Source organism: Chiloscyllium plagiosum, chromosome 38 (assembly GCF_004010195.1).
Source record: "Chiloscyllium plagiosum isolate BGI_BamShark_2017 chromosome 38, ASM401019v2, whole genome shotgun sequence".
NCBI lineage: Eukaryota > Metazoa > Chordata > Chondrichthyes > Orectolobiformes > Hemiscylliidae > Chiloscyllium > Chiloscyllium plagiosum.
Window position 1 is genome coordinate 8,777,237 of NC_057747.1, and position 20,418 is coordinate 8,797,654.

Consider the following 20,418-nt stretch of genomic DNA (forward strand, 5'->3'; position numbering starts at 1 on the left):
ATCTCCTAACATCTTCCTCACATTTCACCCTGCCACCCAGCTTAGTATCATCAGCAAATTTACTAATGTTATTACTAATACCATCTTCTATATCATTAATATATATTGTAAAAAGCTGCGGTCCCAGCACTGATCCCTGCGGTACCCCACTGGTCACTGCCTGCCATTCCGAAAGGGAGCCGTTTATCACTCATGATGGAGACCTCAAGGGTATGGTTGGACAAAGAGGTCAGATTCTAAACTGGAGAGCTTCAAGCTCAATGTTCAGCCGGTTCAGCTTCCAAACATGTTGAAAATTCAATAGTATGCTGTAACAGTAACGTAAATCTTGCTTGTAAGATTTGTCACAGCTTGGGTTTTTGATGAGTTGTTGCATGCAAATAGGAGCCCCTCTGTTCACGTAAGTGGGTGAGGACGTGGGTTCTGGCCTCTTTTATTGAATGGCCTCAGTTAGGGAATTATGGGTTGGTGACTTGGACAACACAAATCTTCCACAGAGTTGAAAATCACTCCTGTAATTCAACACAACAACTTAAAATCAAGGAGCTCAGAATACTGTGCAAATACAGTGGGCGGCATGGTGGCACAGTGGTTAGCACTGCTGCTTCACAGCGCCTGAGACCCGGGTTCAATTCCCGCCTCAGGCGACTAACTGTGTGGAGTTTGCACGTTCTCCCCGTGTCTGCGTGGGTTTCCTCCGGGTGCTCCGGTTTCCTCCCACAATCCAAAGATGTGCAGGTCAGGTGAATTGACCATGTTAAATTGCCCGTAGTGTTAGGCAATGGGTAAATATAGGGGTATGGGTGGGTTGCGCTTCGGCGGGGCGGTGTGGACTTGTTGGGCCGAAGGGCCTGTTTCCACACTGTAATGTAATCTAATCTAATCTCTCATGGGTTTAAAGAAAGTAGCCAATCCCTGATGGGACACCCTTAATGGATGGCTTGCCGCTTCTTTTCCAGACTTTACAAATTTGTGTCCAGTTTTGACTGTTGTAGCAAGCTTTAAATATAGTTTAATCCAGATGCATTTAAAGTTTTCCCGGTTCTGCAGTTGCTTACAGAACCCATATGCTATTGGAGTCTACTGTTTGTCTGAACCCGTGTTAATCCTTATCTTGTGACTCGAGCATAATCCAATCAAAAATTTCAGAATGGATTGGCTAATGATGCCAACCATTCTCCAGTGGTGCAGGATTGATGAGCCATAGAGAGCTCAGTTTGCAAGGACAGTGACTCCCTGTGGGTCAGACAAGACGATAACTTAACTCCCTGGCGACTTCATTTATAATGTTTTTATTGTAGCAAAATGTCCCCGGCACTTTCCCAAAATGTAATCGGACAAAGATCAACACTTCGTTCTTCTGTGCTTGAGGCAGAGGTTGAACAATGGAGTATTGTTATTCCAGCAGTGAGCAAGACCTCAAAACCTGTGAGTAATCTTTGTGAATATACTGGTAAAGAACAGTGAGCTGAAAATAAATTGTTGCAAAGCTCTTGTATTTATTATGTATGTCATTCTTTCTTCTTAGGCACTATGAAAGGACAAGCAATTTTCTGTGATGTTTTGTAGAGAGAGGGCATTTGTGATGTGGCAATTAACCTTCATGTGGGGAGAGAGTATTGTAATAATCAATGGGTGATAGGAATGGATTTTCAACAGTGTCAAGCTTTATCTTTGTATTGGAGCTATCGGGCTGAAAACAGCACTGTAACTAACTTAATGGTTCCTTAACCCTTCTTTGGATCAGTAGTTCTGCTGAAGAGTGTTCTTTGCTCTTATGGTTACTTCAATAATGTGTGAACTGGAACTATCAATACTGTTTGAGCATTTGATTCACCTCAGGTAGTTCTAGAGAAACTCTGATGGATTCCTTAGTCCTTGTTAAAGCCTGGTTTGATGCCATACTAAGGTTACAGTCCCTCTAGGGTGAGTCACATCTGAGTTCAACCTGCTCCCCTCTAGAAGCAGCTTTTAACACCATAATCTTCAATATAAACTTCAGCTAGACCCCATGACAGCTCTGCTCTCCATTTTACAAAGGAGAATGATTTGGATGCCATGAGGAAGGGTTTAATGAGAAATGAGAAGCTATGTTTGATTGGGAAAGATTCACCAGACTTGGAGTTCCCTGCTTGGGACAAGAGAAGATCTTTATCTTACCTGATTGAGGTAGATATTAGATTAGATTACCTCCAGTGTGGAAACAGGCCATTTGGCCCAACAAGTCCACTCTGACCTTTTGAAAGTCACCCACCCAGATCCATTCGCCTACTCTATATTTATCCCTGACTAATGCACGTAACACTATGGGACAATTTAGCATGACCAATTCACCTAACCTGCACATCTTTGGAATGTGGGAGGAAACCGGAGCACCTGGAGGAAACTCACGCAGACACGGGGAGAATGTGCAAACTCCACACAGTCAGTCGCCTGAGGCTGGAATTGAATCTGGGTCTCTGGTGCTGTGAGGCAGCAGTGCTAACCACTGAGCCGCCATGCCATCCCTAAATTTTGAGGATTATGGAGTGTATGTTCCCAACAAAATCACAAAAGTGTTATGGCCTAAAAAGAGACCATTTGGCCCATTGTACCTGCACCACGAGATAGGATCCTGCCATTGAAAATAGTTGCTGTAAATTACCTGCACACACACACACACAGTAGCTTCCTTGACTGAACTCATGATGTCATGCCATTAGTGTAAAAGCTCTTGATGGTGATTTCAAACCATCTGAAGTAGTAATCTCTGTAATAATTGCCAGCTCATTCAAATCGAACATACAATGATGTTGTAGTGTGCACTGTGATTAAAGTGTCTTTTGTGTATTCACTGACAGTAAAATATATTGTGACTTCCGGTTCAGATTAATCTTCAGTTTACCATAAAACCTTCTCTAAAGTTAAACCAATATTTTGTCTTGGGTTCAACATCAGTTCTGAGGTCAGACATTATATAAATAATAATGATCAGCTCCAGATCTTTACTCAGAACAGTGTGTATTTTTATTTTAATTGTCTAGTCATGTAGAAACTGTTAGGCCTCATTCCATTGTGGTTCACAATGGATTCCTCTTTTTTTAAACGTGGTACATATAAGATTTACATAGTCTTTTAAAAGAATGTAGGTCTTCAAACTTCAGGACTGTGTGAGCATCGCTTTGGTGCCCGTTCCTAACTATCCTTGAACTGAGCGGCTTACGCCCATTTCAGAGGCAACATTGCTGTGGGTTGCCCATCCAAGGTAAAGATGGCAAATGTTCCTCCTTAAAGGACATTAGTGAACCAGTAAGGTTTTTTACCGCAATTGATGACAGTTGGCATTGTTGCCATTACTGAGATTAGCTTGTATAGTCCAGATTTATTAAGTGAGCTTTTCTTGCACTAGTGGATGTTGAGACATTTGAACCCAGATCCCAGAGCATTAGCCTGGACCTGACTAGTCCAAATGACTAGTGACATTATCATTACTTCTGAACCTATGACTTCTATCAGCTCAAAGGAGAGGAGCAGCAAATTGAAGGGAATCCTACACATTCTCCTTTTTGGAACTAAATCACTGATGTTTCATTGTCTTTGGTGCAAAGTCCTGGAACTCTCTTCTGAACAATATGTCTGTTGCACCTACACCGTATGGAGTGAAGTGCTTGAAGAAGGTAGCTCACCATCACCTTCTCAAGGGCATTTGGAGATGTGCAATCCATGCCTCATCAAAGGGTACTTTTATTTCAAAATGTCATTGTCTTCCCTGAAATATGATCAAAAGATGGTTGTCAGTGGAAATTGAAAAGTAGGCATCCCACACTGTTCCTTACATTGGTGTGTGTGTGTGCGTGGCTCATGTTTTTCCATTGTCTGATAGTGAATTCCACATACTCAGTTTGTGAATACGTTCCAATATCTATGGTCACGACCTAATGTCATTAGAACTTTAACCAAGAATAAACACTAAAGAGGCTGGGAAATTTTATCTTTCTAAAGTTGGCTGGAGAGGGCATAATTAATTAGATGTTAACGCTGAGATTGATTCCAAGCTTCGCATGGATGTTTGAGTGCAATTAGAAAGCATTTGTCTAAAAGGCACTGTGGAAGAAACCATTGTGCAGTTATGGAGCTGAAATTAAACTAAATAATGAGTTGACCCATGATTGAAGTGAGAGGAAATTTGTTTAATATGGCCTTACTGATGTAAATACTGGTTTCTTTAATAATGGGAGGACAAAGGGACTTAGATATCCTCACCCATGGTCTACTCTTAGCCTGGATGAGGCCTATGTCAATTCTTCCTTCTTTTGATAGTCACCTTGGAGATTAGCCCTTGTACAGAATACTATAATGGTTTCTCGTTATGGCCAGTTCTTCCTGATGAAAATGACCTCCCTATTTTTTTCCTGCTCAGATTTAGGCTACCAGAACAAGATGACTCATAACATCCTGAAGAGTTTACACCGTGTTGAACTTGGTGGATACAACTACTGGCCACTCTTCTCCCAAATTGGAATTCGCCTTTATAGCTATGAAGAAATTCCGACCTTTTTAAAGGGCAATCCTTATATCACTGATGGATATAGGGCCTACTTACCGTCAAGCTTATGTATCAGAAGGTATGTTTGGATAGTCACAAATGACAAATATCAAGGAAATAACCAGTTTAATTTGAAGGATTGAAGTGACAGGAAATTTATCTTATATGGCCTTACTGATGTAAAGACTGGTTTCTTTAATAATAGGAGGGCAAGGGAGTTAGATATCCTCACCCACACCTGAAGGTAAATACCTGAGGTCTCCTTCCTCAGAGAGAGATGACTGGTGGTTGTTTAACCTGAAGGTCATCAAGCCTCAGATGAAGAGAGAGATTGAGAAGTTGAATTCTTCGTGGTAACCATGGGAATTGAACTCACTGTTGGCCTCACTCTTGCAAACCAGCTGTTCAGCCACATGAGCTAAACTGACCCCATCCTGTACCTGCGATAACCTGAAACAACAAAACCAAGCTGCTGTTGTCTGTCTCCCTCCTGGTGCCTCTCTGAATGATCACTATAGTCTGTTGTGCTCCACACCTTCAACTTCTGAACCATAATCATCTTTTTGAATTCTCTTCCCTGAAGGTAGGGGTAGGTCTAACCTATAACAACATGTCCTCTGTCATGGATGGGGTGTGGAAATGAGCCCTGAATCCAGCCTAGCCAGAACGGGAATCAAAACTTATGCTGTTAGCATCAATCCAATCCAGTTCAGCCAACTGGGCCAATTGGTCCCTCCACACCTCTACTCCAACCTATAAACGTGCATGTTGTCATCCCAAGATATGGTTAGTGGTAGTACAGGCTTCTTGTACTATGGCTGACCAGACATCCCTCTTGTTACCACTTGCCATTTGTACGGGGGTGAGATTTACAAGCTGAGACTCCACCTGTTTGGCCATGTTTTGAACGCACCTTCATGGAGGTGCAACTCGACCATAGAACCATAGAACCTCTGCCTCTGAGGCAAGGGCACCACCCACTGCACCTTTGACCCATTGATAACAAGCCTATTTGACCATGTCATTTTGGATGAGATACTGAAACTAGAGTCATGCAGCACGGAAACAGAACCTTCGATGCAACTCGTCCATTCCGACCAAGTTTCCCAAACTCAGCTGGTCCCATTTGCCTGTGTTTGGCCCGTACCTCTCTGAATCTTTCCTATTCATGTACTATCCAAATGTCTGTTAAACATTGTAACCGTACCTGCATCAATCACTGCCTCTGGCAGTTCATTCCATATATGAACTACACTTTGTGTTGAAAGTTGCCTCTCAAGTTCCTTTTAAATCTTTCTCCTCTCATCATAAAAATATGCCCTCTAATTTTGAACTCCTCTGTGCTGGGGAAAACACCTTTAATATGCCCCTCATGATTTTATAAACCTCTCCAAGGTCACCCCTCGAACTCCTATGCTCCAATGGAAAACTGTACCAGCCTCTCCTTATAACTCAAACTCTCCAGTCCTGGTAAAGTTCTTGTAAATTGTTTCTGCACCCTCTCCAAGGTAGTAATCAGCAGGAGATTTCCTGGTTTGTGTTTGACGTCATGCCATGAGATGTTATGGATTTAGATGAGAGAACCACATGTCGTATCTCTAACTTTGCAGATGACACAAAGTTGGGTGGGAAGCAATGTTCTAAGGAGATTGCAAAGAAGATTTAGAGTAATTTGGACAACTTAGGTAAGTGGGCAAATACATGATAAATGCAGTATGATGTGGATGAATGTGAAATTATCCACTTTGATAGCAAATCTGGAAGGCAGACTATTATCTGAACGTTAATAGATTGGGAAAGAGGGAGTTGTGAATGGCTTGGGTGTCCTTGTACTGAAAGTAAGCACACAGATGGAGCAGATGGTGAAGAAGGCAATTGGAAAGTTAGCATGAGGATTTCAGTATAGGAGCAGGGATGCATTGCTGCAACTGTATATGGCATTAGTAAGACTACACTGGGAGCATTGTGTGCAGTTTTGGTCTCCTTTACTGAGGAAGGATGTTTTGGCTATAGAGAGAGTGCAAAAAATGGTTACCAGATTGATTCCTAGGATGATGGGACTGATATGTGGGGACAGGCTGAATCAATTAGGACTGTATTCACAGGAGTCTAGAAGAATAGGGGGGAGGGATCTCACAGAAACCTATAAAATTCTAACAGGATCAGACAGGCTAAATGCAGGAAGGATATGGGGTCCCAGAACCAGGGGTCCCAGTTTAAGGATATGGGATAAAGTGGAAATGTTTCACTCAGAAAATGGTGAGCCTGTGGAATTCTCTGCCACAGGAAACAGTTGAGGTCAAAACATTGATAACTTTTAAGAAAGATGTTGATATGGTTCTTAGGACTAATCAAATATGAGGATGTGCAGAGAAAACGGGAGCAGGCACTGAGTTGGATGAACAGCTGTGATCACGTTGAATGGTGGAACAGACCCGAAGGGCCGAATGGCCTACTCCTGCTATTTCCTATGTTTCTATGATTTTATGACTGATTTCAGGTTCTACCTCAACATCTGACGAATTTAACTATTTAAATATTAGATCTGGAATAAAAGGGTCACGTTATTATTGGTGAGATTCCCACATTTGTTTTCAAAGCAATTTGGTTCATAAATAGTGTTTAGGAAAGGAAATTTGCTGTCTTTACCCATTCTGGTCTCTTGGACTGCAGACTCACAGTGAATGAGGTTGACTCTTAACCATCCTCTGAAATGGCCTAGAGAGCTGCTCGGGGGAACTTGCTTCAGAAGGGAACACCTTGTGAAGGATGTTGGGATGGACAATAAATGTGGCCTTTCCAGCAATGCCCATAAATATTGTTGTCTCGTGGAGCAATGTTCTGCTTCTCCTTCTCTGTCCAGTGTCATGGTGTCTTTTACCTGTCTGATTTATAAGTCTAAATTTAACAACTTGTCGAACTGTGCAACAAGCTAACTACACTCTGCTGTGCATAAGTTTACTGTCCAAGACTTACAGTAATAGACTCAAACTCTCAACTGCTTGGACTTGAACTCTGATATAAAATCTGCCTCCACCCTCTGACCCCCAAACCTAACCCTGTTTTTTTTTTTAACTTTCTGGTCCAATACTTTCAAATTTTGAAGCTTTTCCCTCCTACTCTAATCTATGTCATGCAACATACTATAATGTCACAAATCATACACAGTTAGACTCATAGAATCCCTACAATGTGGAAAGAGGCCATTCAGCCAATCGAGTCTGCACCGACCCTCTGAAGAGCACTCTGTTCAAACCCAGCTCCCCTACTGCATCACTTTATATGACTAATCTACCTAGCCTGCACTGTGGAAGGACCCGGGTTTGAGTCCAACCTGTGTGTGTGGAGTTTGTACATTCTCCCCGTGTTTGCATGGGTTTCCTCCGGGTGCTCCAGTTTTCTCCCATAGTCCAAAGATGCGCATGTCAGATAGATTGGCCATTGCCCATAGTGTCCAGGGCTGTGTAGGTTGAGTGGCTTGGCCATGGGAAATGCAGGGTTACTAGATGGGGCAGGTCTGGGTGGGATGCTGTTCAGAGGATCGGTGTGGACTTTTCAGGCTGAATGGCCCGCTTCCACACTGTAGGGATTCTGTGATTCTATATAAAAGGCCAACAGTCTTTTGGCTGCTTTATTACCCACTGAACCTATAGTTAGTTATTTTAATTAATCTATTCGTACATGGTGTGACACATCTTTAGGGCAGGTGGGACCTGAACCTGGATCTTCTGGCTGTGAGGTAAGGACACTACCACTGTGCAAGAAGATCTCAAGTTCCGGTGAATATGGATGCTGGCGTTTTGTGATTCATACACAAGGACCCGCAAGACCCTTTGTGCTGCTGAATTCTGCAGTCTTTCTGCATTTAAATAATACTCAGCTCCTCTGTTCTTCCTTCCACAGTGCATAACTTCGTATTTTCCCACATTCCAATCCCACTGCCAAGTATTTGCCCACTTGTAAAACCTGTCTATATCTCAACACAGAGTCTGTCAGCCTCACCATTTTGCTTTCCCACCTCAGCCTGGTGATGTTACATTCACTTGTGTCTTCTAAGTCATCAATATATGTTGTAATTAATTAGCATTGACATTTGTGATATCCTACTGATGCTGATTGATTGCAACCCTGAAATTTATCCCATCTCTGTCTCCCATTAGTTAGGCAATTCTCTATCCATGTGAATACACGCCCCAACACCATGGGCTCTTATCAAGTAGTTTCCTGAGCAGTACCTTTTTGAATGCCTTCTGGAAATCCTAATATATTGCATCTACTGGTTCTCCTTTATCTATCCTGCTTATCAAAGAATTCTAATAAAGTTGTCAGGCATGATTTCTCCTTCACAAAGTCGCACTGACTATGCTTGATGGTATTATCCATTGATAAATATATTTCTGTTCTTTTAAAGTAATACATCCTTTATCGTAGATGTTAAAATTTTCCGATGACAGATGTTATACCAGTTGACCAAAGTAACATTTTTTTTACCCTCTTTTTAAATAATGATGCTATATTGGCAATCTTCTATTCTAGAATCTAAGGATTCTTGGATGGTTATACCAGTAATTCACTATCTCTCTATCAACTGCCTTTTAGTATTCTACAATGCAACCCATCAGACCCTGGGAAATCATTGGCCTTTGGCTCCATCTATTTCCCTTTATATATGTTCTCTTGCAGTAGCTACTGTATTTATTCCCTCCCCATCTTGTGTGTCTTCATTTAATAGTTTTGGAATAGCATTCGTGTCGTCTATCTGAAGGCTGATACAAAGTAATTATTTAATCCCTTTTACTCAGAGATTATTTATTAAATCTGCCCCATTACTCATTACCACATCCAAAATAGCCTGATCTCTGGTTGGAACCTTAACGTATTATTATTGGAAACCATTCTGAGTCCCTCCTGTGTATTGTTTCTCACAGCTACCTCTGCCCATTTGATTTTCTCAATCCAAATGAAGGTTCAAGTCACCCAGAATTAATACAGAACAATCTTGATTATCTGAAATCAAATATCCAAAAAGATCTCAAGGTCCTGTAAGTTGTCATGAACTGTATATAAAAACACATCCTGTGAGAGAGACGCTTACCGACCATCGCACACAGGATACCCACCAAAATGACAAATAATTCTTTTGTAATCGCGCATTAACAACAACATCAAACAACACACAAAAAAATGAAGTGCAACCTGAATTTCCAGTTCTTCTAGAATCCTAAGTACCCAATCTACAATGCTACACAGACTAATGTTGATTTTTTTGTTCTCCCTGGTTGCTGTCCTGTCCCTCTCCAGGATACTTTCACCAAGAAAGTGGGGCCAGTGCTGAAATTCCTTGCAACTGAACAGGAGTTGCTTTATCCTCACTAGTGGAACCCACTCACTTTGTTCTCTACACACACACGCACACGCACCCCTCTACACACACACCCACACCCCTACACACACACCCCTACACACATCCATACACCCCTACACACACACACACCCCTACACACACACACCTCTACACAAAGACGCACCTCTACACACACACATGTGCGCACACACACAGACACACACCCTTTACTTTGCTCTTGTCTCAATCCAAAATATTGAGGGGGTGAAAGACATCTGCCGTCAGTTGCTCAGGCGTTGACATGAACACAGGATGCTCCTGAGTGGACAGAAAGTTCAGTTTGAATGTTCAGTATGGCTTCTTTGTCGACAATCAGATCAGTTTTCTGAACAATCAGTTATCCGAACAAAGTACTCCCTGCCCGTCTTGTTTAGATAATCGAGGTTGCTCTGTATACTGTTTTTTTTTAAGTGCCATCATTTGCCTTCTGACTTATTCTCTGTCCTACAGTATCGCTGCTGCTAGAGGAGGGTTTATAAACTACACCTACTAGTGTCGTCTTCCTCTTTGTTACCTTGGCCCATGTGGATTCTACGTTTCCTGATCCAAAATCATTTTTTTCCTGTCATATTTATTCCATCCTTACTAACAAAGCTCCCAGCCTGCACTATTAAAAAGTTGCATAACCCTGAATTATTAGTTCCTAGTTTTGATCTCCTTATAACATTGCCTCTATAATGGCTGTTAGATTATACCCATTAACATCTATTTACACTGCTTAATTATTTATTTTTTCCAAACACCGTGTTAACAGCCATTAATTTTGATCTGTTTAACCACCATATTTTCCTTTGACCCTATTTGTTGCTTTCTTTTATATTTGTGCACTCTGGGTATAATGACCAAACAGCTATCCTGCTAGATCGTTTTTAATTTGCAAACCTCAACTTCCCCTAACCCATCATTAGTTTAAAGATCCCTTAAAGAATAATTGTTTAAAAAGAACGATATTGTGATTTTTCCTGCAGTGTAGGGAACGCTTGTAAATGATTTGAATAGAAGCAGAAAGTTGCTGAAATCTCCATCCATGCATCTAATTGTTCCAACATGTTCCTGTCTGGCCTCTTATATTCTATAATCCATCAACTAAGGGTAATCCAAAACTCAGCTGTCGGAGTCTTACCTAAGTGTCTGTGCTTGCTAATTGACATTGTGTTGCTGAACTTGGAACCAATGACTAACATCAGAAACAAAAACAGAAATTGTTGAAAAAGTTGTTTTAAACAAAAATGAAAAAACTAAATGTTGGAAATTAGAAACAAAAACAGAAATTGCTGGATAAGCTCAGCAGGTCTGGAAGTATCTGTGGAGAGAAATCAGAGATAATGTTTTGGGTCCTCAGAACTGAAAAGTCTTTAAAAATCAGCCTGATTGTCACATCACTCAAAAGCTTCACCATTCCCCATTTCTGAAATCTCGACTCCTCCAAATTTGAGCTCCCTGACCAGGTGGTAGCTGTGTTGGTTTGTTTTCCCAAATGACATTCATCTGAGAATGCAGGTGATTTGTACACAAAATATCCTTCATGCCGAGACCATGTGTCTGTCTAATCTCAGTCTTATTGTGTGCAAAATGTAACAAGCGCGCACATTTCACTCACGCTGTTCTACTTGCAATCTGTTTAAAACAGCCTCTTTGTATTGTCCAATGAGAGTGTGAACATATGGAGCCATTTGCTGGGGTTTTTCCTCTTCTTCGTCATTGTCCTACACGATACTTGCTTCCTCCTCCCGTCGTCGAACAGCACCAGGGATGACTACGTGGTTTTCATTATTTTTGGCTTTTGTTTTCAGGTGAGCATATCCTTTAACAGGCAAAATCACGGGATGGAGATCCAGGTTGGGCTCCTTTTTATTTCTTTATTTTTCCACTGAAGAATTTGTTGTTAAGAATCTGTACCTTTGTACCTAAGACGACACCATAATGTGAACTTTTCTTTGTACATGTGATGTTAAAGGTGATTCAGTTCAAATGGCAGAGGAAATAGCAGTGCTTGGATTTCTGATCCTGGATGGACAGATGTATGTTAGACAGAATGGATGTGTGTCCATGCAACTTTTCCAACGTTTAAGTGCCTCCATGAAGCTATTTGTTGCTTTGTATTGAATCTTGTGCAGTGTGCAAATATCTGAACAGGCTGATTTTAAAAAGACCTACTGTACTGCATTGATCAGCTACAATATTGAGTCCAATTCTGGGCAGCACACTTGGTGCAGGGTCTAACAGCCTTGGACAGGGTGCAGATGAGATTTCACAGAATTGGTACACCAATATCATTTATTGTATCTGTTGCTCCCGATGCGGTCCCCTCTACATTGGGGAGACTGGACACCTCCGAGCAGAGCGCTTTAGGGAACATCTCTGGGACACCCACACCAATCAACCACACCGCCCCGTGGCCCAACATTTCAACTCCCCCTCCCACTCTGCCGAGGACATGGAGGTCCTGGGCCTCCTTCCCCGCCGCTCCCTCACCACCCGATGCTTGGAGGAAGAACGCCTCATCTTCCGCCTCAGAACACTTCAACCCCAGGGGAGCAATGTGGACTTCACCAGTTTCTTAATTTGCCCTTCCCCCACCTCACCCCAGTTCCAAACTTCCAGCTCAGCACCATCCCCATGACCTGTCCTACCTGCCTATCTTCTTTTCCACCTATCCACTCCACCCTCCTCTCTGACCTATCACCTTTATCCCCACCCCCGCTCACCCTATTGTACCCTATGCTACTTTGTCCTCACCCCCACCCTCCTCTCATTTATTTCTCCACCCTTCAGGCACTCTGCCTGTATTCCCGATGAAAGGCTTTTGCCCGAAACGTCGGATTTTCCTGCTCCTAGGATGCTGCCTGAACTGCTGTGCTTTTCCAGCACCACTTTACTCCAGAATCTGGTTTCCAGCATCTGTAGTCATTGTTTTTACCACACAGCGGGTGGCCATTCTCCCCATCCTGCCTGCGTTGTCACTACAGATGAGTGATTCACTTCATACCAATCACCTGCCTTCTCCCCATAACCCTGCTCATTGCCCAATTTTCAAATCACAGTCCAGTTCCCTTTTGAATGCCTCAATTCAAGCAGCCTCCACCACACTCTCACAGAATGCTTGCAGTGTGGAAGCAGGCCACACTGACCCTCTAAAGAGCATCCCACCCAGACCCTCTACCCCCTCCCCATCCACGTAACCCTGCATTTCCCATGGTCAATCCACCTAACCTGCACTTCCCTGAACAATATGAGTAAGTTAGCCTAACCAATTCACCTAACCTGCACTTCCCTGAACAATATGGGTAAGTTAGTCTAACCAATCCACCTAACCCTTAGATTTTTGAATTGTAGGAGGAAACGAGGAAACCCACACAGACACAAGGAGAATGTGCAAACTCCACACAGACAGTTACCCGAGGCTGGAATCGAACCCAGCTCCCTGGTACTGTGAGGCAGCAGTGCTAACCACTGAGTCATCGTGCTGCTGTCTTGGAAAGTGCATTCCACACCTTAATCACTGTGTGAAAATGTGTTTGTTTCCTGTCATTTTTTGCTTCTATTGCAAATTATTTTAAATCCATGCCCTCTCATTTTTGACTCTTCTGAGTGGGAACAGTCTCTCCCATCTTTTCTATCCAGATCTCTCATGATTTTGAAAAGGTCCAGCAAATCAACTTTTGTCTTTTTTCCAAAGAAAACAGTCCTAACCCCTCTATCTTCATAACTGAAATTCCTCATTTCAGGAATCAGTGTTGTAAATTTCTTCTGCCCTCTCTCCAATGCCTTCAGGTCCTTCCTAAAGTGCAGGGCCCAGAATTGTACAAACCCTCCAGCTGAGCATCAACTGCTGACTTCCACAAGTTGAACATGACCTTTCTTGTATGTTATGCCTTTATTAATAAATCCTAGTGCATTACATGCATTTTCAGTCGCATTCTCAACCTGTCCTTCCACTTTCAGTGGCATATGATTATTTATAGTCAGGTCCCTTTCCTCCTGCACTTCCTTTAGATTGACATCATCACTGGAGTTGTTCCCAGAGTTACAGAATACTGTGAGGCCTTGATAACATGGAGATGATGTTTCCACTCGTAGTGGAGTCTAGGATGTGAAGGCACGACCTCCAAGTGAAAGGACAACCCTTTAGAACTGAGATGAGGAGTACTTTCTTCAACCAGAGTGTGGTTCTCTGGCATTGAGAAATAAATGAAAGTTCAGAATAAAGGTCTTCCAACCCAGACCAGCCTCCAGTCTGGACCAGGCCTTGACTTGAGACAGTGCCAGGCTTCACCTTGAGGTTCATGAGGCTGGGTGATCACAGCGGAATTGCCTCAAGACCAGGAGAGCACACTGGGCTGAGAGACTGCCTGGCTGGGCTGAGAGACTAGCCATGTTGGGCTGAGAGACTAGCCACGTTGGGCTGAGAGACTAGCATGCTGGGAGGCCACAACAGGGTATACATAGTGAAGGCAGGAGAATGGGGGTTGAGAAACTTATCCATAATGATCAAATAGTGGAGCAACATGATGGGCCAAATGGTCTAATTCTGCTCCTATGTCTTGTGGCCTGAAGGAATTTGAATTGCTTAGAGTAGCTTGAGAAGGAGGATTGCTCTCCGAGAGGCAGAGAAAGTTAAAGGTGTTTAGTTTGAAAAATAAATTAAATTTAATGGTGATATTGACATTTATAGGGTTTTTTCCTCAACTTAGTAAGGAGCAAGAAGCCCATGGCGGCCAAGTCGGTAACCAGAGAACTTGGATTCAAGAAAATTGACCAAAGGACTAGATTAGTCTTTGTTTCACAGTGAGTTTAATGATGGGGAACACATTGAATTTGCTTTCCAAATGATACCTTTCAAAAGGCAGTTTGTATAATTGACAGGGAAACATTCTGGCAAGGAAGAGTGGAAGTGGGGCTAGTTTGGAGAAAACCTTGCAGGGCTATTGATAAGGGAAGTGGGGCAAGTGGAACTAATTGGATAGCTCTTTCAAAGAGCTGTTCCTAGCATTACGGGCTGAACGGCCTAGCTCTGTGCTTCTGTGATATCCACTCTGTTGAAATTTAGCTTCCAGAGCAACTAGCTCACTTTCAAAACAGATGAACCAAATCTCAATTTTTATTAAATTGCACTGTGTGTATAGAAGATGTGCAAAGATGTGCAGGTTAGGTAAATTGGCCATACTAAATTGCCCGTAGTGTTAGGTAAGGGGTAAATGTAGGGGTATGGGTGGGTTTCGCTTCGGCGGGTCGGTGTGGACTTGTTGGGCCGAAGGGCCTGTTTCCACACTGTAATCTAATCTAATCTAAATATTAAGCTGTAATGAGCTGCCAGTAGACTGCATTGTGTGTTGGGGAATACTGTGAGTAGGAGGGATGAAGAGAAAGATTTGCAGAATGCACACACCAGTGCAGTTTGAATTTAAATCCATTTATTCTTATTTAATTAGAATGTATCTCTTGTCTAATAACAGCAAATAAGTTTGAGAACATCTCTTTAACATATTGCATATTGGCACTGATAAGTAACCCCCAGTGCAGTCGATTAAATCAATCAGGCGGAGCACACGTGTTATCTCCTGATAGAATTTTATGATTTTAAAAAAAAAGACTTCTAATCAACAGATCTTTAAAACTGTGCGAGCCTGCAATAATGTTAGTTCTGTCACTTCTAGGAGATTGTGGTATTCTAACGTTGTGTATTGCTTTTGATATTGTCCACAGTTCTGCATGTTATGCTCAGCAGGATATCATTTATTCTGTTGCCATCATTCAGAGAAGACTAGTCAGCAGTGGCTTGCTCTCGATTATGCTGGCGTCTCCGTAGGAATGCTGGGATGTTATGTCCCAGGAGTCTTTTATGCCTTCTATTGTGCTGAGGTATGTATTAATTTTTGAGAATTATGCTTATGAAGTTGAAAAGGTCGTTCGTAGATTTACAATAGTTTCCCAGTTAGAAAGTGGGAAACATGAATATTTAGACCTTAAAGTGCACAGACTTCTGACCACCGTGCCTCAAGATGGATACCTGAAAAAATTCTATGCACGATTGCTTCTAGGCTGTGTCCATCAGCAAAGTTAATTATCCTTAAAGATCAAAAATGGAGGCTTGAAATTATAGATTATCTTGTCAAGTCTCTCTAAGCTTTGAGTTGAGTTGCAGTGAGGTGTGGTGGTCAGAGTGCTAGATGCAATTTGATACAAACACAGGATCCAGTGCAAGTGTGAACGCAATTTACAGCAAGCAGTGAGATTTGACACATGATTAGTAATAGACAGAAACTGGCAATATTCCTGCTCCCCGCCAATTGCACAAACCCTTCAGGCATGTCTACCCAATTCTGACAAGAGCATATCTGAGCTGTTCAGTAGAACACCTCCAATTTTGGTATTGTTGAATCTTTCAGTTCTGGGTGACTGAACGTGAAACCATTTGATAACCAAGGCAAAAAAAAATTACTCATAGAGTCATAGAGATATGCAGCACAGAAACAGACCTTTCGGTCCAAATTATCCATGCTGATCAGATATCCTCAGTTAATCTAGTCCCATTTGCTAGCATTTGACCCACATCTTTCTGAACCCATTCATCTCCCCATCCATTTTAAATGCTGTAATTTTACTAGCCTCCACCACTTCCCCTGACAGCTCATTCCATACCCGCACCCTCCTCACCCTCTGCATGAAACAGTTGCCCCTTAAGTGCCTTTTCAATCTTTTCCCCCCTCACCCTAAACCCTCTAGTTCTGGACCCCCCCCCCTCTAAAGAACCTACAGAAAGACAATGGTGTAATGGTGATCCTGAACCCAGATGGACTTTTGGGAGCAATTTTGTGGCATAGTGATAGTGTCCCTGCTTCTGGGCCAGAGGGGCCTGAGTTGAATTCCCACCTGCTCCAGAGCTATGTAAAAACATTGCTGAACAGGTTGATTAGAAAAATAGGTTACGTACAAAAAAAAACCAATAGTCTTGCACACATCAGAATGCTTCAGAGTACTTTTTGGGGAAGGTGGACATTTGAGCAGGACTGAAGAGTGAGGTAATTGCAGGATGCACATCAACTGAAGAATATCTTAGAACTTTGCAAGTAATTCTACCTGATGACTTCAGTGAACGAATCCAATTCAGGTGGTGTTGCGTGCCCAAGGTGTGGAATTATTGGTCAAAAATCTGACATGGAGAAATGTGCTCTGATCTGAGTCAGGTTAATCATCAAATTGTTAAAATATATTATCGCTCAAAAGTGACAGAGTTACTTCAAAGTGTAGAGTCACAGTTTATAGGAACACGAGTAGGCCATACGGCCTCTTGAGCCAGTTCTGCCATTTGATGAGCTCATGGCTGATCTGTGGCCTCACTCCATACACCTGTCTTTGATTGTAATACCTTTATTTTAATCTGTGATAGATAAATTATGGCTAAACAACCACTGCCAATTGTGGAAGAGAGTTCCAAATATCTGCTAACCTTTGTGTGTCTAAGTGCTTCCTAACATCTCTGCTCAACGGTCTGGCCTTAATTCTCAGACCACCCCACCAGTTCTAAAATCCTCAACCAGTGGAAATAGTTTATCTTTATTTACTCTGTCTTTTCCTGTTAATATCTTTGATCAGATCATCTCTTAACCTGCTAACTTCTGGAGGAAAACAAACCTAATTTGTATAATCTGTCCTCATTACATAGCTCCCTGAAATCCACGTGGTCTTCTTGTAAAACTAAATGTTACTTCCTCCAAGGCCAATATATCCTTCCTAAGGTCTAACCAGGGTTTTGTATAACTGCAGCTTAACTTGCATTCCAGTCTTCTAGATACAAAGGCTGATGTTCTATTAATTTTCTTCATTATTTTCTGCACCTGTTCATGACATTTTAAGGATTTGTGCACCTGAACTCCCAAGCTATTTTTAGTTTTTGCAACTTTTCATGAACTAGTAATGCATGCAAGGAGTTAGGAAGGTGAATAAATTACCATGTGAAAAATTGTCATTAATAAGGGCTCAGTGGTCAGCACTGCTGCCTCACAGCGTCAGGGACCCAGATTCGATTCCGAGCCTTGGGTAACTGTGTGGAGTTTGCATATTCTCCCCGTGTCTGTGTGGGTTTCCTCTGGGTGCTCTGGTTTTCTCCCACAGTCCAAAGATGTGCAGTGTAAGGTGAGTTGGCCATGCTAAATTAACCATAGTGTCTAAGGATGTGCAGTTTAAGCATTGATTGGCCATGCTAAATTGCCCATAGTGTCCTGGGATGTGCAGGTTAGGTGGATGAGCCACAGGAAAAGCAGGGTTACAAGGATAAGGTGGGGGTTGGTTCTGGGTGGGATGCTCTTTGGAGGGTGGACTCAATGGGCCGAATGGCCTGCTTCCACACTGTAGGGATTCTGTGGTAAATGGCATAATTTAAATGAATGGAAAAGCACCTAGTCGTTAAGTGTTTAATAATTTTGTTTTTATTCCTTCTGGACACAGTATTGGAGACAAGTGTACCTTATAACCGTGCTGGCCATGATTTTTGTAATGTTCCTCACACAAATCCATCCGCATTATGCCTCCCAGCATTGTCACAAGCTGCGCATCCTGCTGTTCTGCTTTATCGCTGCATACGGATTAATCCCCACCGTTCACTGGATATTTCAGAATGGGGGAATTGGGGAACCGGTGGTTAAGGTAAGGAAGGACTGCTGTACATTTTGTAATCCTTCAAAGTCTCTTAACCGTACGATTTTCATGGTGTAATTCTTTGTATGTTTATTTGTTGGGATTCTTGTTAAGATTATGCATTACTTGGCAGACCTGTGCAGAGATTATACAAAATTAGTCCAAGATTATTCGAGCTTCAATCCTGCGTTGGCCCACCTCGTAGCTAAACAGCAATTAGATTTCTGCATTTGGATTGAAACATTGAATAGTCACCGCATTAAGAGGGGTCATGTCAGCTGGTGGTGTGTGCACCAGCTCACTCTAAGAGCTAGCAATTATTCCCACTGTCTTGCCTTTTTCCATAGCCCTGCGACTACTTTCTGTTGGGTTTTTAATCCACTTCCCAACTGATCACACACACACAATTATCCTACATTTCCTTTCACCACAGCCTGGAGAAGTGCTTTCTGTATCTGAACCACTCACTGAAAGATGCTTCTCTTGTTCTTTGCCAATTACCTGCAATTTGTGTCCCCAGGTTCTTGATTCTTTAGCCAGTGGATCTCAGTGTCTCCCTGTTTACTCCTTCTGTCTAGGTCCAACCTCTCTATGAAATTCCCTCTTACCGCAGAATGGCTCCAACTGCCCCAAACTGTCCATGTAACTGAACACCCACATTCCTGGACCATTCCTGCACCAGAAGGTCACACGGTAGCTCAGTGGTTGGCACTGCTGCCTCACAGCGCCAGGGACCCGGGTTTGATTCCACCCTCGGGCAGCTGTCAGTATGGAGTTTGCACGTTCTCCCTGTGTCTGCGTGGGCCTCCTTTCACAGTCCAAAAATGTGCAGGTTAGGTGGATTGACCAATCTAAATTGCCCAGAGTATCCAGAGATGTGTAGATTAGATGGATTGGCCGTGGGAAAGGTAGGATAATTGTGTGTGTGTGTGTGTGTGTGCGTGCGTGTGTGCGTGCGCGCGCGCGGGGGTGGGAGGAGGTCGGGGAGGTCAGGCTCTTCAAGGGTCTGTGTAGACTAGATGGGCCGAATGGATTGCTGCCAGACTCTATGGATTCTATGATCTCTAAAAACGTCATACATTCCTAAAATGAATGGCTGAGCAATCTTGAGGGGCCGAATGGCCTACTCCTTTTCCTGTTTCCTTTGGTCTTAAGGTAAAATAAATAAGTAATGCTATAGTTTTTTAAAAAATTGTTATTATAATTTTATCTTAAAATCAAAGGGGAATCTGTTATCATGTAATATGATCTGAATGAATGAGGGAACAGGAAGTGGACAGATTAGCAAAGGGTTAATTAGATGTAAATTGGTTGTATAAATAGGGGGAGTTAGTAATCGATGGCACCTAGGTTTCAGTCCCACGTGCTCAGATGTATCATAGCACGTCTGACTGGGTGGATCCAAAAACGAGTGGAATGTGACTGATTGAAAAATAATTCTTGAAGACTGCTTCAATACAATTATCCTTCAGTATAGAACAACCTCATAGAAACCCTACAGTGTGGAAACAAGCCATTTGGCCCAACCAGTCCACACTGACTCTCCAAAGAACATCCCATCCAGACACATTCCCCTACCATATCCCTGTAACCCTGCATTTCTCATGTCCAATCCATCTAACCTGCACATTTTCAGACTGTAGGAGGAAGCCGGAGCACCCAGAGGAAGCCCACGCTGACATGGGGAGAATGTGCAAACTCCGCACAGACAGTCACCTGAGGCTTGAATTGAACTTGGGTCCTTGGCACTGTGGGGCAGCAGTGCTAACCACTGAGCCACTGTGCCGCCCCTGGTCTGAACTCTGACCCAGCCCAGTGTTGCTGACTGTTAACCGCTCTCTGAAAGGACCCA

General features: G+C 42.7%; 1 protein-coding gene across 5 annotated transcripts in view; it reads left to right on the top strand.

Moving 5' to 3' along the window:
* LOC122541797 (progestin and adipoQ receptor family member 3-like) overlaps positions 1-20,418 on the top strand; it is a 36,107-nt gene that overhangs the window by 3,019 nt on the left and 12,670 nt on the right. For all 5 annotated transcript variants that reach the window (XM_043678790.1, XM_043678788.1, XM_043678786.1 and 2 more), the window contains 5 exons: positions 1,302-1,428; positions 4,400-4,604; positions 11,560-11,722; positions 15,636-15,791; positions 18,378-18,575. In XM_043678790.1, the coding sequence (XP_043534725.1) occupies positions 1,386-1,428; positions 4,400-4,604; positions 11,560-11,722; positions 15,636-15,791; positions 18,378-18,575 (765 nt within the window). In that variant the 5' untranslated portion in view covers positions 1,302-1,385. The remainder of the gene's footprint in view (positions 1-1,301; positions 1,429-4,399; positions 4,605-11,559; positions 11,723-15,635; positions 15,792-18,377; positions 18,576-20,418) is intronic.